Genomic DNA, 22,975 nt, shown 5'->3' with positions numbered 1-22,975 from the left:
AAGCAGGCAGGGTGAAGAGAACAGGCAGCCACATGCAGAGAGAAAAGCCAGGAAATAAGACAGAGACGAGAGAGAGGGAAAGAAAGAAAAGATTAGTCACTGCTGCTCCACTGAGAGGAGTCTGGGGCGAAACAGCGCCAGGCTTAAGGGGGGGCCCAGACCATTTCCATGAAGGGCACTACTTCTGGGGCTTCACTCCACCACCCACGTCTTGTGCCATGGCCCTTCCTACCCTTTCCTATGTGATGCCTTGGGGACCTGAGCCAGACATGGCCAAGTGACAGGGGCTCTGCTACCCCCTCCTGCTGGCTCTACCAGCTGCCTGAAGTCCCAGGGAGATACCCAGTCTAGTCTTACCACCCCCTTTCTACAGGGGAGAAGGGACTGTCCCTGACCCCTCATGGGCCTCTCAGGCCTCCTGGGCTGTTGCCCCAAGCTGGTGCAGGGTGTGAGAGTAAGTGGACACCAGTCTGGCTCCTCTAGCCCTACAGGCTCCAGATCTCTTGGGGCTCAGTGGCCCGGCAAGGGACTAAGTCCGGTGTCTGCCACATACTGTGCGCTCTTAGAGGGAAGGTCACCTGAACTCTTGAAGCCTCAGTTTTCTCCCCTTTAGGTAGGGAGTGACACAGTCACCTTTGCAGACAGGTGTACCCTGAGGCCCTTGGTTGGTGAACGGCACAGACAGGGTGCTCAGTGATTGTTCCTCTGAAGGTCGTTATCAATGTCATCCAGAGGGGGCCCCAGGACATACCAGGCTGTCGAGGCCTCCACCAAGAAGGTCCACAGCTCCCATCTGCACTGAGGAGGTGGCTAGGGGTGGGCCGCTCACCGGGGGGCCGAGGTCCAGGTTGAGAAGGTCACCCAGCAGGTCGCCCTGGGTGGGGATGACATCTGGCTGCTCACTAGAGGGCGCTCCGGCAGGGGCCGTCTCAGGGCTCTCTGTGCTCTCGCTCCTGTGATGACACAGGAGGGTGAGGGTCAGTGGGGTGGGCGCTGGGCTGTTTCAGGGAGGTCAGAGTCCTCAGTCTCCAGGATAGGCACATGGGTCTCCACACTGCTCCAGAGGGCTCTCTACAGGCCCCCTCCTCTTCCCCCTTCCCACGCCTGATTCATCTTTTTGGCTCTCCAAGAGATCCAGCATCATGGGGGTGATCAAGGGAGGGGCCCTCTGTATTTCCACCACTCAGGGCACTCTAAAGACTGGATGCCTGCCCTGGAGAACTGGGCACCTAGGCCAAACCAACCACCAGGGGGTGGCAGAGGAGGGTGAGAAGAACAGGGCTCTGGAATTAGAATCGGGTCTGGGCCTAGCTGTGCTGGCTGTGGGATGCTGCCCCAGGCCCTCAAGCTCTCTGTCCTATTGTCCTTGTACGTTAAATGGGGATACCTCTTAGAGCTATTATAAGGATCAAATGAGGTCACCCTGGCATGTAGTAAACAGTCATTAAAAAGTCACTAGAATGGGGGCGCCTGGGTGGCTCAGTAGGTTAAGCGTCGGACTCTTGGTTTCAGCTCAGGTCATATCTCAGGCAGTGGGATCAAGCCCCACATTAGGCTCCACGCTCACTGTGAAGTCTGCTTGAGATTCTCTCTCCCTCTCCCTCTGCCCCTCCCACTGCTCGTGCGCGCGCTCTCTCTCTAAAATAAATAAATTAATTAAAAAAAAAAGTCTCTAGAATGGTAATTTCCCTCAGACTCAGGCCTGAGTGCCTGGGCTAATGAACTGGAAAACCAGGTGGGAAGGCTCAGCCTGGACACTGGCCCACTTCACTCACGAGGCAGTGCGAGGTGGCAGGCTCTTGTGCACAACGCCCCGGCCCCCCTCCACAAAGGCACTGGGAGGCTTATGGTAGACGGACGCCAGGGTGCCAATGTAGCAGATGAGCTCGTCCAGCAGTGTGGGCTCAATGAGGTCCGTCTCTTCAGAGATGAGTGGCTTCTCAGCCAACACCACCTCCTTGGCAGCCACTGGGTCCGTGGAGAGCAGACGCCAGTAGATGTAGCCACGGTCCCGCAAGTCCGGGTTATCAGAGTCCTTAAGCAGCGGGAGGTGATGAGAAGCATATTAAACTCAGAGCAGAGCAACTAGCTGAGCAGGAAGGAGCTCCTCCCAAAACCCCATGACCCAGGCATGGTCACAGTGCTGGCCGACGACACTGATTCTGAGAGTCCCATGAACCTGTCCCTAAACATGGCCTGGCCCCTCAATTTCCTCCCCTAGCCCAGGGTTAAACAGTACATTCCCACTCCTGTCCCCACTCCTCACGCCCCTCCAAAATCTGCCCTCCCTATCCTACAAATACTCTGGTTCTTCTGGACCTCCCTCCCCTCTTTTGTTTGCAGTCTGTCAACTTCACCACCTGACCCACTCCATTTTGATTTATCTGTGACTGAGTTCCCTGAGCAGGAATCCTGGATCACTCTAGGGCCAATCCCCCAGTGAGGCCAGTCTTAGGGGCAGGACCTTGGCACAAAGGTCTGGCTGGCTCCTTAGACCAAAGTGCGCCCTGTGGAGTGAGACCTACATGGGGCACAGCAGAGAGGCTGGGGCACTGACCTGAGTGGCCAAGCTGAGGACCTGCTGCACCAGCTCCTGGGTCTCTGTAGGCTTCTTCAGAAACAGTTTCACGATGGCTGTCAGTAGCTGCAGCTGGACCTGCAAGAAGACAGAGAGGTGACAAGGAAGAAGTAGCAAGGGCTTCATGTGGGGATGGGAGGAAACCAAATGAGGGCCTTAAAAGACAGAAAAGGGCATTTTTCAAAGGCCCTGGAAGCTGAGAGCAGCTTTCCTAGGTTTGGAGTTGGCCACAGAACAGACTAAGGCCAGGGGGCTGTTGGTAGTGCTGAGTAGCCTGGACCTTGGCATTACCACTCAGGAAGGAGCTGGCCACGACTATCTGGCAACCCTACCCTAGGGTCCCAGAAATCTGTCAGGGCACCCAGCCTCACAGTGCCTTAAGGAGTTTGCAGCTTAAGAAGGCAACTTGTGTAGCTGGTGTGCTTCTTAAAAGGACCATCTGTCAACAAGCGGAGATGGTGCCAGCGACGGACTGGGCCGGGAGGGCCCACAGAGCCAGCCAGTCATTGAGGAGCAGGGCTTCTACCAGAAGGTGGGAACCACTCCTGCCCAGTCCTCTCTCAGCCCCCGTCTCTCACCCTGCTGCTGCTGCCTTCACCTGATCATGTGCCCGGCTGCCCTCAGCCTGGCCAACATCTTCTCACCCCTCGGAGCTCATGCTGTCCCCAGCACCCCCACACTTCTGCAGCCTCTTGGACCCCCCCCTCAGCACTGCCCCACAGTATTAGAAATGCTTTCCAGTCACCAGCCTGTCCTGTGAAGACAGCCCTCTGAGGGCAGAGATCATGCCTGTCACATCTGTATCCCTGGTTATTGCTCTATTGAGTGTCCAGTGCAGGCACTTGCTAACTCAAAAAACATCTCTGAAAGAACAGTTCTATGCACATAGCCCTTCCTTAGCCACATCTCACTTTTGCCAGTCCTGGGACAAGAGGGCAGCCTGAGGCTCCTGAGCCCGGGCTGTGCCAGGGACAGGCCTGTGGCAGGAGGGAGGGAACCGGGCGTGGTCGGCAGGATGAAGGCACAGAGAGTGGGCTGATAGCAGGAGGCAGGATGGAGGAGATGTGGTCTGCTTCTGGAATCAAGCAATCCAGAGTCCTGGTCATTCAGTTACATGTGGGCCAACAACAGAGGAGCAATGGGCTGGCTACTGTCAGGGTAGGGGGCAGCCCAGGGACTGGTTTCTAGAACCTGGCTACAGCCCCTGGCCAGGCAGTCCAGGGGAAGCTATTTCTCCTCATTTGGTGCAGAGATGGGTGGCCTGCTTCAGGAGGTTCTTGTGAACTCACAAAATCACAACTTATGACTGCTGACTTTGAAGCCAGAGTTACATCACACCTCATTTGAACGTGACTCTGGACAAATCATACAACTTCTCTGAGTCCACTTCCTCATCTATAATGTCAGTATAAATACCTCACAGGTTTAATGGAAGAGTCCATGAGACAAGAAATGTAAAGAACCTATCGTGTATTCTGCTCAACACACGACACCTGTCACCATGGCCATCAATATCACCATAGCCAGCACACAGGGATTCTTTACTGAGTCCTCAATCCAGGTCAGCTGGCTGCCTGGCATCATTCATTACTGTCGGGTTTGCTCTACCGCCTAGGAACTTGGGCCACCAGCCCGAGTCCTCCCACCCCTCACCAACACACTGACACCCCGCATGTTAGCCTGCATGTTCAAGGCAACCCTCCTGCAATGATGCCACTGCCCCTGCCATCCAGACGGGCGAGACGCAGGCTGGACTGACACACCACCCTAGGCAAGAGTTTCTGAGCTCCCTGTCCATGGTTGGAGAGGCCTAGGAGCCCAGGACAAGGGGACTCAAAGAAACAATCTAAAGTTTGTTCCCTGGGGCGCCTGTGTGGCTCAGTTGGTTGAATGTACAACTTTTTTTTTTTTAAGATTTTATTTATTTATTTGACAGAGACAGCGAGAGCAGGAACACAAGCAGGAAAAGTGGGAGAGGGAGAAGCAGGCTTCCCGCCGAGCAGGGAGCCTGATGTGGGACTCGATCCCAGGACTCTGGGATCATGACCTGAGCCGAAGGCAGCCGCTTAACGACTGAGCCACCCAGGCGCCCAATTGTACAACTCTTGATCTTGGCTCAGGTCTTGATCTCAGGGTCATAAGTTCAAGCCCCATGTTTGGCTCCACGCCCAATAAATATAATAATAAATAAAATATAAATAAATATAATAAATAAATAAGTTCCCAAACTGCAAGGCACTAAACAAGTATTCTTATAAAAACTTTGAATGATGGGGCGCCTGGGTGGCTCAGCTGGTTAAGCATCTGCCATTGGCTTGGGTCGTGATCCCATTGGGGAGCCTGCTTCTCTCTCTCCCTCTGCTGCTACCCCCCCTTGTGCCCTCTCACGCTGTGTCTCTCTCAAATAAACAACAACAACAACAACAAACTCTGAATGGTGTTGTGAACCCAGGAGGCACAGGGAGCTGGCCAGTGAATTAAAACCACCATCACCCCAACCAGCAACCGTGTGCAGAGCACTGGAGTGGCCAGTTTATACACATCATCCAATCAGCTTTGCAGCAACCCTGCGCTGGAGACAAAGAAACTGGCTTGGCAAGTTTAACTTGCTCCAGGCCACCCAATGGGGAGGAGCATAGATTAGATTGTTTCTTCAAACCAGGCTCCTGCTCAAGCTTTCCCTTGTCCCACTTCTCTAAGCCTGGGCTCCTCAGCAGGCTTTGCCCAAGGGGGAAGTGACTACAAAAGTATATGGGCAGAAACACCTCCCAGAGGACATCCTCTGCAGTAAACCCAGGCAGGACCTGATTGCAGGGGCAGAAGGGATCCCAAGCCAGGCTCTGCTTCTCTCAGAGACAAGCAAGTGAGGAGGCTAGTATGGTGAAAGTAAAAGCAGCTCAGGGCAGGCTGACAGTGGACTTGGCAGGTGGCAGTGGGAGTGGGTGATGGTAGGAGTTAGTACTATTATTTTGTGATGGACATCTGTTGTTTTTGTCCATCCAGCATCTAGTCTGTCTTCTGGTAACAGAAATGCTGGCTTTCCTTCAGAGAATCACCCTCCTCTCTGCCCCACAGAGATTGGGATAGGAGTCTGACAGACCTGGCCAACTGGAATTATAGCAATTAGCTCAAGATAATGCAAAGAGGCCTGGATCGCTGCTGGAACTACCAGAAGGAAGGGAGTTAGGGGAGTCACTGTGCTGTAAGGACATAGCCTGGAACAACTGACCCCACGAAGGCCTACTCCTGGGAGTCTTTCTAAAGGAGAAGCCACCCCAGGGAGACAGACACAGCCCGGATGCCACCATCTGGGTATCCTCACCCAAGCATGCGAGAAGAGAACACGCTCCCAGAACTTACCAGCTACAGGAACCAGCAGGTCCCCTTTGCTGCCTGGACCAATTTACTTTTAAACCACTTCTGATCAACACCAATACTACCATTCATGAATGCTTATCATGGGCTGGGCCCACGTTAAGGACATTGCACAAAGCATTCCATTTAACTCTCAGAGCAACAGGGTGAGGCAGAGTCTTAGTGTCTAGGCACCAAACCAGGAAGGGACCGAAGAGAGGTTTGGAGTCTGGGGTCTCCTATTCCAAGGCTCATGCTCTGACCCAACAGGTTACACTCCCCAGTTGGGCAGCAAAGACTTCTGAGCTTACAAACACGTTTTAAAAGCCCTCTTGCAGGAGCAGACAGTGCCTGGTTCACAGAAAAGGGAATACAAATGAAAAGACGCTCAACCCCACTCAACAGAAATGCAAACAAAACCAACCAGGTACACCTTGTTGTTCATCAGATTGGCAAAAACAGTTTGCGAATGTACTAGGTTGGCAAGGAGGTAAGGGGAGGATTATGCCACCTCTGAGACTGGACTCTAAACCAGAACAGTCTCTACACCAAAGGGAATGTGGAACAGCTTGCCACGTCTCCAATGCACAGGCCCTTTCACCAGAAAGAATTTATCTCATGATTTACCCCCAGCTATACTCGCAGATGTGCCCTACATAGATTATTCATAGCAGTATTGATTAAAAGAGGAGAAGACTGACACCTACATATCCATCAGGGGAGGCTGGTTAAATAAACATGGAACTACGCAGCCGTAAAGAGTCCCATCAGTTAGTAATAGCAGCACCTTCAGATACATTTTTAAGGGAAAAAGGCAAGGTGCTGTACAATTTGAATGTGTATAGCATGCTACCAGTAGTGTTTATTTTTAAGTAATCACTACACTTAACGTTGGGCTCAAACTCACAGCCCCGAGATCAGAAGTCACATGTATAGCCACATGCTCTACCGACAGAGCCAGCCAGGCACGCCACAGTATGAGAGGTGGGGGCCTGGGTGGCTCAGTCAGTTAAACATCCCATTCTTGATCTCAGCTCAGCTCTTGATCTCAGGGTCACGAGTTCAAGCCCCACGTTGGGCTCCATGCTGCCTGTGGAGACTACTTAAAAAAAATAAATAAATAGAGGCAACATATATACAGTGGTGGATCCTCATGATCTGCAAAGCCTGTATTTTGAATTTGCCTATTTCCTAAAATGTACTTGAAACCCCAAAATCAATGTTTGGGGAGCTTTCATGATCTTTCACAATGAAGTGCAGAGCAATGAAAAGTTCAAGTTGCCTGAGGTACACACTCCCAGCTGAGGTCAAGGAGGTGATGCTCTGCCTTGTTGCTTCTGCTCTCATACCACAAATGAATGTCCTTTTCACAATCTATTTACTTCCACATCTTTCACGTTTTGCTTTTTGTTGGTGATTCACTGTTTAAAATGGCCCCCACCCCAAGGGTCACACTGAAGTGCTGTCTAGTGTTCTGACGCACGAGGAGGCCGATGTGCCTTATGGAGAAAATATATGTGTTAGAGAAGCTTTGTGCAGGCCTGAATTATAGCGCTGGTGGCCATGAGTTCAACGTGAATGAATCAACGATATATATTAAATAAGGTGTCCCTAAACAGAAACACACAAAAAAACAAGATTATGTATTGATTGACAAAAATGTTGTGATCAGAGGCTCGTAGGAACAATGGTCCAGTACTCGCTAATTCAGTGTTTGCAGTGACTTTATAGAACATAATTATCACAAATAATGAGAACCAACTATATACATGTATGTTTACTTGCACGTAAGGGTGTGTATTCCTTATACTTTCTCTGGAAAGACAAGAAACCAATAAATGACACTGATGATCCCCGTGAGCAGAACTGGGTCGCCAGGAGAGCGGTAGGAAGAAGACTTTTCACCATATATCTGTTCATATTTTTTCAATGTTGAAGCAAGCCAATTATTACTTATCCAAAGATAAATATGAAATTAAAGCCCCAAATTTCTGCCTGCCTTCAGTGTCCACCATCACAGACTCCCCACAGTCCCCTGTAGGTAATGCAGGGTGAGAGGAAAAGGGGCCACCCCTGTGAGCCCCACCTCACTTATCTGTCCACACCGTCTGTGCTGTGTCACGAAGGGCTGGGCCCTCTCAGCCTCTGGCCGAGGGGAGGGTTTCAGGGTGGGATGGACTGCAGCGGTACCAAGCTGCCTGTCATGACCCACACCCTGGCCCAAGTCGCCCCACCTGATGGCTCACCTGGGTGCTCTCATCATGGAAGCCCTCCAGGAAGCTCTCCAGCAGCTCATCAGCGTTGTCAATTCGCTCGGCGTACTCGCCTACAATCCAAATCATGGCAGCCCGGGCCTCAGGCTCATCCAGGGAGTCTAGGTTCTCACACAGTGTGGCAATCACGCTCTCATACCTAAGAGATGAGCACAGGGCCAGCATGTGAGCAATGAAGGAGCCCAGGCAACCCAGAGGAGGCCCAGCAGGGGCCGAGAGAGACAGGAAGATGCCCCACAAGATCCTGAGAGGGTGGTATGTAATGGGATTTGAGTTTATTTGTTACATTTAAGTGCTTATTTAGTTTGGGGAGTGGAGGAGGGGTGACTCGGGAGAAATAAGAAAAAACAATAGGTTTCTTTTGAGAATGCCACTTGTGGCAGAGAAGTAAGGAAGAAGGGAAAGGCTCCTTGTTGCATTTCCTCCCCCCTACCTGCCTGTCTCCAGCAGAGCCACATCACCCTCACACTGGGAGGGGTGGGCACATACTTGTTGGGGTACTTGCGGAAGATGTCCTTGATGACCACAATGGCTTCCTGGACCACGTAGTTGACCTTGGTCTGGATGAGATCGAGCAGCGTACTCACACAGCGCTCTGCAGATTGCTGTGGGAAGAGGAATGTGGGCAAGGCCCTTGCACCCACTTCCAACAGAACCTCTGAAGATCATGCCTTGGCCAAGGGCTCAGTCATGTCTTGCCCCGTTCCTTGCCACAGAGGGAAAACAAGAGAACACTCTCCCCAGAAAACAAGTGGGAAAATGAATACAAAATGACAGCTTGAGGACGGCAGGGACCTAGAGAGACAGAATTAGACTGAGAAGGCCAGTAGGGCTCCTGAGAGTGGGGCGGGTATCTGAAGTGCTTCCAGGCCAAGCCTTGAGGGCAGTGACTATGCTTCAGCCTGACACTACCTCACTTCTACTTGTTTCCAAAATGGGCCCCTATGACCAAAAACAGAAAGTCTCTACTTGAACCACCCCCCACCCCTTATTCCAATATGCTGCACTAATGCCCTTATGGGAGAGATTCTCAGGATGCCATCATAAGCACCAAGGGGAAAATGCCTCAAGGGGCTGGGCTGGGGTGACCAGCTGTCCGAGGATCTCCCAGTCCCCAGTGGACTAACTTAAAGAAAGTCAGCTCGGGGCGCCTGGGTGGCTCAGTCATTAAGCGTCTGCCTTCGGCTCGGGTCATGATCCCAGGGTCCTGGGATCGAGCCCCGCATCGGGCTCCCTGCTCCGCGGGGAGTCTGCTTCTCCCTCTCCCACTCCCCCTGCTTGTGTTCCCTCTCTCGCTATCTCTCTGTCAAATAAAAAAATAAAACCTTTAAAAAAAAAAAAGTGCATGAGATCTCAGCTCAAAAAAAAAGAAAGTCAGCTCAGTGGTCAAGGAACATCACCATAGGCAGAGAACAGGAGGGATGAAATGCCAGGACACAGGGGCTGGACAGTCCTTGGGAGCTTGGAGAAAAGGGCATGTGGATAATTGAATCATGATTATTGCTAATTTGTTCAGCAGGCAGAGAACCCTGCTCCAAAATCCCATGAAGTGAAAGCTAAGTCTACCAGGGCCATCACCAGCTGGGGCTGCCCCACCATCTTAGCTAATGCTTTGGGAGAACCCATGGTTACAGACGGGTTTGTTTCATCTGCAACAACCCGCCCCACTCTCAGGAGCCCTACTGGCCTAAAGGTGATCAGAGAGAGGAGGAGGAGCCCAAGCAGATCTGCACAATGGGTGCCTTGGGGCCTCCAGTGGTGACCCTCAGGCCTTCCTGGACCAGGAGTAGCTGGCAGGTTCTGCTAGAATCAGACTGGTTTCCTGGTTTCAGCTTCCTTTCCCTTCCTCTCCCCCTACAGAGGACAGTCCCAGAGCCTCACCTCCACCTTGATGGCACAGCGCCCAATGGCTCGCACAGCCTTCCGTACAAAGTCCACATCCACCTCTGTTGCATACTCTTTCAACTCTGCCAGGACCTGTGGCCCAAACAGAGAAGATGGGGTTGGTGGGGTGGGAGTGGGGGGGTGGGATCTGCCAGGGCAACCAACATGCCTGGACAATGGGTATGCACAGACCCCTAGAAGGATGGGATTCTGCCTCCTGCTCGAGGAAGAAGGGCCAAGGGAAGGACACAGCTATCAGGTGCCCCAAGAAGAAAGCAGGAAAGAACTAGTTGCCGGGACCGGACAACCCTTGTTTAGGCCGAGCTGGCTAACACAGCCACCTAACTACCACTTTTCAATGAATAGATAATAAGTAATAGTAGGGAGAACGAATGCTTTAATCACAAAAATATCAGTTAAGATTTGTTTAGTGCTTGCTTACAGAGCCCTGTGCTAAAGCACTCTTTGTGAGATGAACAGTTGCCGGTGAGACTAGGCAGCCCGCTCAGAGACCACAGTTCGGTGGTGGTGTTGCTGTCCAACACCAAAGCCCATGCCCCGGGCCATAGCCCTCTGCTGACCTGGGCGATGTTGGCCTGGGAGGCCAGGCGGATCATGATGTCCAGCTTCTCCAGCTTCACGTAGATGGGGTCATTGTATTTCACAAAGAAGACCTTCATTTCGTGCTTCAGGATCTCAGGCCTGGTGGCAAGATAGGATTGTCCAAACAGCAAAAAGCAAGGCATAAGCTCTGTGAGAAAACCCCTTCCATGTTTACTGGGACATTTCTGGGGCCTAAGGTAGATCCTGACATCCGTGAAGGCAGTCACTGCCACAGCTGCATGTTCCTGGGAGAGGGTCCATTGACTGGCCTGAGTCCAGGTTCTGACTGGCCATTGTATGTCCAACCATATCCCAGGAGGGGAAGAGGGAATATGAGTAAGAGAGAGTTCATATTCGAGAGGTAGCAGGCAGCAGGCGACGGCCATGGGAATCTGACCTCCATGCCAATCCCAGCTTGTGACCTCAAGCCTCTGCTTCCTCACTCATGAAATCAGAATGACACCATGTAGGAAGTGTTAGCACTGCAGGCCTCAGTCTCCAGTCTTAGAAAGGCCTGATGTCTGGGAACTCTTGTTTTTGGAAGTGTTCCACTGTTGCCTAAATAATAAAGGTGGCTAACTGTGCCTAGACTGTTTGTACAAACCATATGATTTATGCTGAGTATCTGCTTTCCTTCTGGGAGTCTGAGATTTTGGTAGGTGACTATGTGATCAGCCCCCCATAAAAACCCAGGGTGCTGAGTCTCCAATAGGCATCCCTGGGCAGAAAAATTATACATATGCTGTTGCATCTTGCTACTGGGGGACGAATGTGCTGTGTGTGACCCCCTTCATGGGAAGGAAGGACCATAAGGAAGCCTGTACATGGATTCCTCCAGACTCCACCTGGGTATCCTTGCTATGTCCATACTAAATCTAAGCCATGAAAACAAGTATATGCTGACTCCCACGAGTCCTTCTAGTGAATCTCTGAACGTGGGGGTCGTCCCGGGACCCTGACCGATGCCTATATCACAGCACTGTTGTGAGAGTTAGACGGGAAGCATCTAGCATGATCGATGCCTGCCTCAGAGAAGGCACCTGCTATGCGGGAGCTGTCAGTCACCAGTGTTGCTGCTCCTCCCTCAACTGGTACCACCCACTTCGTTTCTCTTAGGATGAGGAAACCTGTAGGTGGAGGGGCTTGCACCAGGTCACACATCTAGTGCTAATAAGGGTGGAATCGAGAGTCACCACCCTCAACTCCTACTTCTCTGCCCTTTCCAGAACCGAAGGAAGGAAGGAGAAAGAATGAGGACAGACGGTGAGGAGGGGAGAAGACACAGCAGAGAGAAAGGAGGGACCCTACCCAGGCAGTACTCAGTGCTGCTGTGCAAGCTGCGGGAGGTCCTGGCAAAGCAAGGAGACTTTGTTGTGCCTGGTGGGGGAGACAGGGTCCCAAGCTGGGGCGGGGGACATGGTTTCTGCAATCAGGACCTGGCAAAAACTGCCCAACCACATGGGGACTGGACCAGATGGTGCTTGCGCAACACGGTCGACTTCTTAAGAGATTTGCCATGTTAAATATAGCACAGGGAGCCCTTCATGCTGATAGGGATCTACAGGTCACTACACCTCGCTAAATCCCACACCGCAATGAATCCCTAGTCTCATGGCTTTGTTTAGGCACCCAAAAAGCTTTCCCAAATTTGCCTCCCAAACCTTCTCAACTGCTACGATTCCACTGATATCTCTGGGTCCCCAAGAGTGTCCTAAGAACCAGAGTGATGCTACAAGGACAGGAAGAAGTGCTGTCTTCCAAGAAAGAATGTCCACAAGAGGCCCTTATTCTCTGTGCCCAGCAAAGGGGCTGCTGTAACATATGGACGCTCATGAGTTAGTTGCTGAGTGAGCCATTTGACCAAATAGGCTGGAGGGAGAACTCCGGAGGCCAGGCCCATTCTGTTTTCTGGATTGTTCCAGAGAACCCCTCCTATTCTGGGCCCCTCAGACTGGCACTGCTAACTGTTTTTCAGCTCTACCCATCCTGGGTATCAGGTACCTTCTCTTAGAAGCAGTGGCTTACAGCTGTGGCTGTTCCCATGGGGCCAACAGAAATGGGCTTCTTCCTTTTTTTTTTTTTTGAAGTAGGCTCTATGCCCAGTGTGGAGCCCAATGCAGGGCTTGAACTCACGACCCTGAGATCAAGACCTGAGCTGAGATCAAGAGTCAGATGCTTAACTGATTGAGCCACCCAGGCACTGCCAGATATGGGCATCTGAGTGACTCTCACATACCCCTCCTCAGACCCAAGGCCAATGCAAAGTCCACAGTATCTCACCACTCTGGGGTCCTCCAAAGTCAGAAAATTTGGCTAATGCTATAGACTCTGATCCCAGCAAAAATACACACACAGAATCTTACACACTGTTTGAGGGGGTTCTGTGGACTGTGGAGCCATCCACTGTTTGTGGTTAAGAAGCATCATGCTGGTGCTCGCTTCGGCACCACAGATACTAAAAAAGAAGCATCATGCTGGTCTTGACCTGATCTGCTACCTCATTAGGCTAAGCCAGGGTTTCTCACCCTCAGCACTACTAACAGTTTGGGCTGGATGGTTCTCTGGGGGTGGGGCTGTCCTGCACACTATAGGATGCTGAGCAGCAGCCTTGGCCTCTGCCTATTAGTGCCAGTAGCACCCCCTGAAGTCTGACAACCAAAAACGTGTCCAGACATTTCCAAATGTTCTCTGGGGGACAAAGCTGCCTGTGGTTAAGACTCCTAGGTTAAGCTATTGAGACTTCCTACACGGCAACAGGTCAGTTTCCCTTTAGTGTCCTGTTCCCAGGAGACATCCCTACTCCCCGCCACCCCCAGGCACACACCCTGCACATATGCAGCAGTCCGGGTACCTTTTCTGTACGATGAGGTTGATGTTGCGCAGGGCCACGTACTGCAGCTCAGGCTCGGCTGACAGCAGCGTGACCAGGGGCGGGGCCAGCTTCTTCAGCAGCGTGCCATAGTAGTCCAGGTCCTTGGACAACATCTCCATGAACTTCATCAGCACCTTCACAGCAGACAGCACCACAGCAGAGTTGGCGTGGGAGAGCCTGGGGGTGACCCGCTCGCAGATGCTGGGGTCCATTCCAAGGGGGGCAAACAGGAGAGACAGACAAGGGCAACACCCTGGTTTTAGTTACTGAGAGAGCATGTTTCCTGTAGGAGGATCTAGATCCTGCTTCTGGTGCTTGTTAACTGACGCCAACAAGTTAAAATCACTCTGAGTCTCAGTTTCCTCGTCTAGAAAACAGAGATGATGGGGCCATCTTCCCAGGGTTGCCGAGGGCTTACGTGAGTCAATGCACGTAAAGCCCCAAGCATCATGCACGGTAGTTAATAAATACTGGGGAAGTGTCAAGCCCCTCCCTTCCCCCCATGGCAAGGGCATTCAAAAGGGGCAAGATATCATGTTGGTTCCGTCCAAAGGTCAAGGGAGACCCAGCTGGGTGACCTGCATGACTTCATCTACCTTCTTAGCCAGTGTTTCCTTACCTGTAAAATGTGGACAATGACGGGGCAGTTTTCACAGAGGTGCTTCAAGGAGCATCTAATGCATAGGAAGCACTCAGCAGAGCCCCAGCCACCCAGAAAGATCCAATGAATGGTGACTCTGGTGCTATTCACCTCCTTTACTCAGCCCAAGGTGACCAGGGTCTCTGTCAACAACCAGATGCTTGGGGCTTTACGTGCGCTGGCTTCTGTTCTGTCTGTATCATGCTGAGCAGGGAGCTGACTGCCTGGCTCTGGGCTCCCTTGTGTGTGTGAGGATGGTCTGTGGGGCAAGGCCCTGGCAAAGGGCCCAGCAGAGGTCTGAGGCCCAGCTCATGATTGGAGCCCTGAAAGGACCAGGTCCCACTGGGCTGGCAAGCAAAGAGCAGCCTGCTCACCTCTGGGCCTCCCGGTCATCCTTGGGCGTATAGTTGGCCAGGCAGTCCAGGATGAAGATCTGGCCCCACTCGGTGCACTCGTTCAGGGCTGTCAGCAGCTTATTAATGGACTGCGGGTTCAGATCAAGCAGGTTGCTGCTGGGGTGAGACTCAGCGATCTCTGAGAGGGCAGCCACTGCGTTTGCCACCACCTGGTTGAGAGGGTGGAAGGGGCAGAGGCTGGGGGCGTTGCTCGGGCCAAGGGACATTGGGGCTAATCATGCTGGCAGGTCAGAGGTTGAATATCCTGAAAGGAACAGGACCCGATGGACAGGGTCTGAAAATGGAGACCCACTCCGAGCACTCATTCTACTGACTCTCCTGTGAGCCAGAAAGAACATTAAGTGCCCCCACCAGTGAAAAAAAAGAGGGAAATGAAAAGAAAGATCTAGTTCCAAATGCCTGGCAACAGAAAACATTCCTAGCTACCTAACACACAGCCCATGCCTACCAGCTACAACAGCTTCCTTTGGGGAGTGTCAAGCGTGCTTCCTGGAGCTAGAAGATCCTTGCAGAGCTCCTCAGGGCTGCTGGTAACAAATGGGGGCTGGAATCCAGAGGGGTTGCCAGGTGAAGCACTGGGCTCTCAACCCATTTCTACCAGAGCAGCTATTTTTATGTGTGTTCTGCAGGGTTTTCACCTTTTCCCTATAACAGACAGTGCTCCAATGGCCAATCCTGTATTGGCCACTCAGGGTCCATGTGTGATCAGTGTTTCCATAGGACAGAGTGGAAAGGCTGGGCTGAGAGGTCTGTGCATTTCACTTTATTTATTTATTTATTAAGATTTTATTTATTTATTCATGAGAGAGAGAGAGGCAGAGGCAGAGGGAGAAGCAGGTTCCCTGCTGAGCAGGGAGCCCAATGCGGGACTTGATCCCAGGACCCCGGGATCATGACCTGAGCCAAAGGCAGACGCTTAACCATCTGAGCCACCCAGGCACCCAGTGTGAATTCTACTTTAAATAGGGCCTGTTGAACTGCCATCCAAACTGCTGCCACACCCCTGTCCTCCCAGCCACCTCCTGGTGCCCTGCCCTCCAGGCCATGCTACTTCAAGGGTGACGCTCTGCAACCCTGCAACCCCAGAGATGTGGGGAAAGGGAAAAGTACCCACATTTAGAGCTCACTGATGATCTCAGTGAGAAGTCAGTGACAATGACAGTGACTGGAAGGGGAAGGAGAGCACTAGTCTTGGCTGCATGCCCACTGTTACCTTCACAGCTTAAGCCTCACAGTACTCCTGCCAGCCACGGATAGTTAGATCCATTTTACTGATGAAGAAAAGAGGACTCTGGAAGGTTAGGCAGCCTGCCCAAGGTCACACAGCTCATGTTAGAAAGGGTGCAGAGAAGGGAATCCAGGTCTAACTCCCTCCAAAGTTGGTGCCCGAACCACTGCAGGCACGAGAACAATCAGCCTACCCAGCAAGGCTCTGACTTCCAGGAACCGGGGAGTGCCTGGTGGAGGATGAAGCCAAGGTGTTCCCAAGCAACGCAGGAGGTAGTGGAAGTGGCATGGTGGGTGGCAACAGCTTACCATGGGGTTCGAGTCAGAGATGAGGTCTTTCAGGGTGTCCAGGAAGCCCTGGTCCTCCACCAGCTGGGCATTGATGTCGTGGAGCTTGGCTACACACACAGCCGCTGTTTTGCGCACGTATGGGTCCTCGTCCTTCAGGCACTTCCGGAGTGGCTCACACAGGTACTCTGTGATCTTGTCAACGCGGATGCAGCCCATGGTCCGCACAGCCAGGGCCCGGATCAGGGGATTAGGATCCTCACAGTCCTGAGGGGAACCAGCCATTGGCCGGGAGTAGGGGCAGGCTCAGCAACATCAGACGCTGCTGTGGGATCTCCCACCAACTGTGGCCAACAGCACTAAAAGTAAGTGCCATGTATGGGCATTTAGCATTTGCCAGATGCTGTGCTGAGGCTTTGTGTATTGTTGACTCTGATTCTCACAGCAAGCATACAATACTGTTCCCGTTTTACAGGTAAAGCAGCCAAGGCTCGCAGGAAGACTGGGAGCTCACCCAGTCACAGAGCAGAGCCATGATTCAAACCCACATCCATCCAGCACCATAACCCACAGAATCCCTCATGTGCCTGTATCTGAGCACTGTGGGGAGAGGAGAGCTAGGAGGGTTCTAAAGGTACACAGAACTGACACTTCAAGTCTCTGTTTGCTCCTTAATCTAGAAGGAAAACACAAAAAGGGGCAAAGTCTAGAAGGGGAACAGAGAAGCTCTCAGATGCTTGCTGAATCCTGCCCTGGCAAAGGATGTAGGACAATGGTGTATCCCAGGGGAACATGGGGATCAATATAGGCCTTAGGCTACCTCACACAGAATGAGTTAGCAGGGTCTGTAGCAACTGATTTTCTGAGAGAGTGGGAGCCCTCTGCTGGAGGACTAGGAGGCCCTCAGGCTGGGTGTCAGAGGGACTGGAAAGGAGACTGAGTGTTTTTACTCAGGGCCATAGTGTCCCACCCCGAGATGGAGGGAAGATGGAGCAGTGAACACCTATGCCCTTCCTCCCACCAAGCTTCTACTCACCTTCACAAAGGTGTTGACAGCCATGATGGCCATGTCGGGCTGACTCTTGGCGTAGTTCATCAAATACAAGTACACCAGCTTCTTCAGCTCTAGGTTGTCTGTCTGCATACAGTTCACCACGTCAGGGAAGAGGGCACTGGAAAGTCAAAACGGCATGAGTGTAGGTAAGGCTGAAGAAAGGAAGATTTTTCAGAGAGCTAATGGGGGGGTTTGGGGTGGGGTAGGGGCACAGAGACAGTGGATGGGAGAGAAGGAAAAAAATAACAGGACTTCCAAGTAAAAGGGAAGACATCAGCTATGCTCTGTTACCATGAACACTTATGGGTAGCACTGGAACCCAAAAAAGTGACTTGAAAAGCAAAGTCCTCTGTTCTTTTCACAAAGTTCATTCATACAGTAGCTCTACAGCCCATTAGGCCTGGCTCAAACCCAGCTCTGCCTCCTGCTAACTGTATGAAATTGGGAAAATTCCTTCATCCCCCACCCCATGTCTCAGTTTGCTCACCTGCAGGAAAGGTGCAACAAAATCCCATTACACAGGGCCCTTGTGATAATTAAAGAAGACAACATATTTCAGGTATCTGGTCCTTGACATCTAGCAGGTGCAGAATAAATGAAAACAACTATTTTCCTTCCCTGATACTTAACGTCGCCCCCTTATATTTGGGTTGCTGGTTCCAGAAGGCTATAGGGAAGCAGGAATGGGCCATGCTGCTTTCACCACAAGGTGAAAACTAGCCCAGCATGTACAGGACATGCGCTATATGCTGGGCTTGGCACTAAGGGCTTTATATATGTGATCTCAATTAACAGCCCCAAGAAGCCAGTGTGTTATCCCCATTTTACAGAAGACAATACTGAGGCTCATAAATGTCAAATAACCTGGCTGGCTCTAAAACCTGTGCTCATGACTGCTGTTATTCTGGGTGGAGCCCTTCCCAACACGGAACCCCAGAGTCCCAGAGTCCCAAACCCCTTGAGATGTGAAATATGCTCAGAGGTCAATTTTCTCTCCTGGAATCATCGCCTCCCCTCTCAGCTCTCAAGTCTTGTGACTTAGTGGCCGAGAACATGGTAGACTTAAGAGGTCAAAGTGAGCTCCCTGGGCTCCCTTAGGAAGGAACTCAGTTGATGCTGACATTGATGCAGCACCTTGGAAGATGAAGAACCAGGAAGAGGGGGGTGGAGAGGAGAACCCACTGATGGGCCTGTCACATCAGCACAACAAGTTCACTTGAGACAGAAGAACAGAGATGCTTCCTCTGTAAGGAGGTGACAGCAGTGTTCTAGTTGAAGGGGAGAGTGGCTTTGTCCTGGAAGGATGTGACTTGGAAGGAGGCCCAGTTCTCCAGCAGATGCCCAATCCTTTTGCCACTCTGTCTATAGCAGGTCTCTCTGCAGAACTGTTTCTACTGTGGCGCTGTCAGGAGGTCCCTTGCTGAAGTGGCAAGAGGATTGGGCAATCCGTGGAGAAGTCTGGAGAAGTGTGATCCTGACATGCGATCCGGATGAGGAACTGCTCCACATCAGCGCCCAGGCCTGTGAGGCATGGAGCTGGGCAGCATAAGGGCACAGAGGAGAGGGTATGGGTGGAAACGCCCTGGATTTGGATTTCAGAAGGGCTGGGCTTGAGTCCTAGTTCTGCTATTAACCACATGACTGCTGAGCAGTCACTATACCCCTTCTTTATCTGGTTTCCTTAGCAGGAAACACATCATTACCTACAATATGGGAATTGTAAGTATCTGAAGGTTTTCTGCATACTCTCAAATACTGTGCGACTGTTAGGTGGTTGCAGAATCCAGTCCCTGTCCTCAGGGACTTTATGACACAGTGGGCAGGTAAACACAAGTACACATAAGAAAAGGACAGTCTAGAATTAGTGCCGGGTGACAGGAACACAGAGCAAATTCTGCACATTCAGGCCAGTGGGCTGGGGTGACGAGGGAGGGCAACAGGGAGACCTTGAATGGGTTGTTGATGGGAAACAAGCTGGTAAATGGAAAAGGGACACTCTACACAGGGGAAAAGCACGAGCAAAGGTGAGGCAGCAATGCTACGTATGATCTGCTCTGGAAATCAGATGCAAACCAGAGGCTGCAAAGTGGCAACAAATCCGATAAACCCCATCTGCAGGCACATGTTAGTGTCACTGCAGTGTTTGTTTAGTATCATCTGGCAATCTAAACAAATAAGGAGATTTAAAATGAATAATTTAGATTTCTTATTCTTTTAAAAAGCCAGGCCTGCCCACGCTGGGTTCATTTTCCCCAGCTGGCAGCAATCCTCTGGAATTCCTGCAGGGTCCCTGCCACATCCACTTCATAGCTTGTTACCTTTTTGACCTTGCCCACCTCCCTCACCGTGCGGCCGCCCGACCCTGGTAGCATGGGACCCAGGACCCCTCTGTACCAGAAACCTTCTGTTTGGAAAGGGGGTTCATGAAGGCAGCCACGGGTCCCCAGAGATACCGTCAAGGAGCCATCTGAACTATACCCGAGCTATGGAGCCCCGCTCTAGCTGCCACCCGGCCTACGCCTGCACACCTGACATCTTTGCCCACGGTCATTGACGCAATCACTTTCTTTACCGCCTCCTTCTTCTTCTCCTTCTTGTCACTGTTGAGCTCTGCCTTCAGCTCGAAGATCTCCCCTAAAAAAGGAGGCAGGCATGAGTGATCCACCCCCACCCTGCCAGGGGTCCACTCCCAGTCCCCAAATTCCAGAAGAATGGGAGGCGAGAGGCAGGTAAGAGGCTCTGTGCTGCCAGCGGAGGGCAGCTTTAGGACCTTGGCCTCAGTGACAGAGGTAGCAGAGAGGGACAGATCTGAGGAGGGCAGCTTGGAGGCCGTGCTGGACTGAGCAGAGGGAACCGTGGAGGCTACCAAGGTTCTGAGGGAGACAAGAAGTGTGAGGACAGGTCCTGCTCAGCCAGACAGTTAAAAACATTCAGAGGAAAGCAAAATTCTCCTCAGCTACCACCCTCACCCAAAGCCCTCAAGGCGGCGTGTGATGGAATCTGGGACTGAAGATCTGAGGGGAGAGGGTAGGATTTGCTCGATTCCCACACTTGGCTTTTCCTGTTTTCCTAGAACCTCCAGTTAAAACAGTGCACTCAGGGTTTCACTTCCTGAGCCACAAGTGGTTGCTCAGCTCTGAAAATGGGAATTCAGCTGCCCCATGAGGGCTCGAGCGCATAATATGCTGTTCTTAAGAACTTGATGATCTGGAAAAAACAAATGAGGAAATAGGGTTGTTCAGGGCCCAGATAACCCCAATGACAGGTTACAAAGGCAGACTTTGGAATCAGCCAGGCCTCCCGCCCTCAAAACAGCAGCCACCAGGATTTCCTGAGCCCTTCTCTCAGGCAGGCACCACACTTTTCCCCATTTCTCATTTCATCCTCATGACAACTCTGCGTTTCCCCCCATTTTACGGATGAGCAAATGGAGGCTGTGACTGGCCCAAGAACACACCTCTAGTAGCAGGTAGGGCCAAGATTCAAAATCGCATCTGCCAGCTCCAAAGCCCATATGCTTGGGCCAACCAAGGATATCACTTTGCTTCTCTGAACCTGTTTCGTCTAATCTCTCTGCTTTGACTGGGGCAGTGGATTCCCTCATTTAACACTCAGATGTAAAATGCTCATCTCAGCGCCTGGCACTCAGTGGCCTGCATTAAAGGTGACTGCTATTGTTATTTGCCATGTGACCCTTGGCTTGGATTCCTCTTGAAATTCGAGTCCTGAGCTTCCCTCTCAAGTTACTTGGGGGTGGGAATAAAGCCAAAGACTGTCATGTGGGGGGAAGTTCTGAAGAAGTTCTAGATGGATTTACAGTGAGAAAAAGAAAACTTGCAGGTTTTTATCATGACTGAACAATGTGGTGCTTGGGAAAGAACTTAAGATGACAGACAGCAAACAAAGTTAATTAAGAACAATCACACAGTAGAGCCCAGGGCAAGGCCACACTGAGGATATTGCTCAACAGAGCCAGGAGAAATCTGCAGACCTTGCAGTTCAAACTCTTGACTTCTGTAGGATTGGAGGGACACATGCCCTTCCCCTGCCAGAGACTGAGGGGGCCCTGTCTCTCTGCTGCGGGATCTAACAGACCATGATGACTTTGACCCTGGGTTCTGCTGCAGGGCTGTCCCAGCTTTGCTCAGAGCCTTTGGTCAGATTCGATACAACTGGCTGTCAATTGATGGATCTAGGCCTGAGTCACTTCAGTTCTAAGAAAGCTGATGAGGTGAACTTCCGATCTGCCTGTTGCCAAAACGTCTCTTTCCTCTAATGGGCCCCAAATCCAATCAGTCACCAAGCCTACCTCCTCAATTGCATACAAAGCGTCCGATTCTCTCTACCCACAATACTACACCCCAGCCCACCCCCTCCCCCGGCTCAGGTACTATCATCTCTCATGGGTACTGGTCCCCCTGCCTCCCCAAATCTTCACCCCTTCAATTCTTTACTAGAAACTGCCTTGGACCTTCTCTTGCTTAAGACCATCACTGATGTCTGGTTTGGACCTAGGCATCCCTCTACAGACATTCTCCTCAAAACAAAACCCACAAAAACCCCACCCCTGACACCCCAATACACTTAGCACTAGGTTCACCCCCTCTAGCCCCTTACCTCTCCAACTCTCCTTCCATCACACTCTTCAGTAACTTGTGCCCGGGTGCTTTCCTTCCCCTGAGCAGAGCAAGTGCTCTGCTCTGCCCCACCCCCCGACCCCTTCCCCCTTTTAACTAGCTAGCTCTACCCAAGGTTCTCCCACAGCCCCTTGCACTTCCCTTACCACAGCACCTACCACCTTTAGAGTGATTACTATTTAATAGACTGTCTTCTCTGCTTAACTGCAAGTAAAGCCAGGTCAGAGACTCCAATCTGTCTCCATGGCACAGGGAGGGGGCTCAGGAAAAACTGGCTAGAACAATAAAGAAGGGCTCACTAAGGGGCAGACTGCAGGTTCTGGCTCAGCTGCCTCAACAACAGACTCTTTTCATCTGGTCAGCAGGCATGTGTCAATCTCATTTGGAAGGAAGAGCCGGTCAGAAAGATGCTTACAGGATTCAAGCACATTCATCAGCCACGACAACCACCTCTGTTTCCCAGAAAGCAGAAACAACCACAATACTCTACAACATAAGACTAGCTTAGCAAATTTCAGTGCAGCAACTCAGCAGACTAACATTGAGTAGTTAGAACTGTGGGGAAATGTTTAAGATAATGTGAAATGAAAAACAGGATATAAATTCTGACTCTGATCACGTAAAACATGTGCCCGTGGATAAAAGACCAGACACACACACACACACACACATATCACTGTGGGGTTACTGATAGGATTATGTGCTTTCTTTCCTCCAGGAAAAAAACATATTTAATAATGTTAGGCCATTCGGAATAAAAGGGGGCTTTTTTCCCCCTCCATTTGGAGCTAATGCTCTTCCCTTCCTGAGTTCTAAGAGAAGTGGTCAATTTCTTATACCATCAACACTTCAATGTTCTGGATCCACAAGGTTAAAGATGCTCTGGGTAATTTCCGCCACTTGCTCCCAGGTCTCCACCCCTGCCCCCAAACCCCACCCTGGCAGGGAGAAGGCAGAAGGGTGGAGCAGGGAAAGGGTTGGGCAAGACCCCACGATGAAACAAACAGTACCTTTCTTGGTCGTGGTGAAATACTTTGAGTCAGTCATTTTGGTCCCTTATCTGTGGCCAGACTCTGCAAGACAGAAGAGAGGGGTGACTTTCTGTTGTGTCCGCTCCATTTTCAGTTACAGACCACAGGAGGAGGGCAG

At 51.4% G+C, this 22,975-nt stretch overlaps 1 protein-coding gene across 2 annotated transcripts in view; it reads right to left on the bottom strand.

The window, feature by feature from the left end:
* AP1B1 (adaptor related protein complex 1 subunit beta 1) overlaps positions 1-22,975 on the bottom strand; it is a 53,769-nt gene that overhangs the window by 11,275 nt on the left and 19,519 nt on the right. Inside the window, exons 2-14 of one of the 2 annotated variants that reach the window (XM_028124617.1) lie at positions 22,837-22,899; positions 19,718-19,823; positions 17,172-17,307; positions 16,157-16,402; positions 14,579-14,769; positions 13,544-13,765; positions 10,671-10,791; positions 10,087-10,182; positions 8,695-8,810; positions 8,179-8,344; positions 2,558-2,656; positions 1,776-2,035; positions 752-953 (exon numbers count right to left, since the gene is read on the bottom strand). In XM_028124617.1, the coding sequence (XP_027980418.1) occupies positions 752-953; positions 1,776-2,035; positions 2,558-2,656; positions 8,179-8,344; positions 8,695-8,810; positions 10,087-10,182; positions 10,671-10,791; positions 13,544-13,765; positions 14,579-14,769; positions 16,157-16,402; positions 17,172-17,307; positions 19,718-19,823; positions 22,837-22,873 (1,998 nt within the window). In that variant the 5' untranslated portion in view covers positions 22,874-22,899. Of the gene's footprint in view, positions 1-751; positions 954-1,775; positions 2,036-2,557; positions 2,657-8,178; positions 8,345-8,694; positions 8,811-10,086; positions 10,183-10,670; positions 10,792-13,543; positions 13,766-14,578; positions 14,770-16,156; positions 16,403-17,171; positions 17,308-19,717; positions 19,824-22,836; positions 22,900-22,975 lie in introns of those variants that run through there. The other variant, XM_028124618.1, reaches the window with a different exon arrangement.

This window comes from Eumetopias jubatus, unplaced genomic scaffold, assembly GCF_037043125.1.
Source record: "Eumetopias jubatus isolate StellerSeaLion01/CBP00866 unplaced genomic scaffold, mEumJub1_p1.0 scaffold_16, whole genome shotgun sequence".
Taxonomy (NCBI): domain Eukaryota; kingdom Metazoa; phylum Chordata; class Mammalia; order Carnivora; family Otariidae; genus Eumetopias; species Eumetopias jubatus.
The sequence above is the reverse complement of the archived record's forward strand: the minus strand, read 5'-3'. Positions and strand labels throughout refer to the sequence as shown.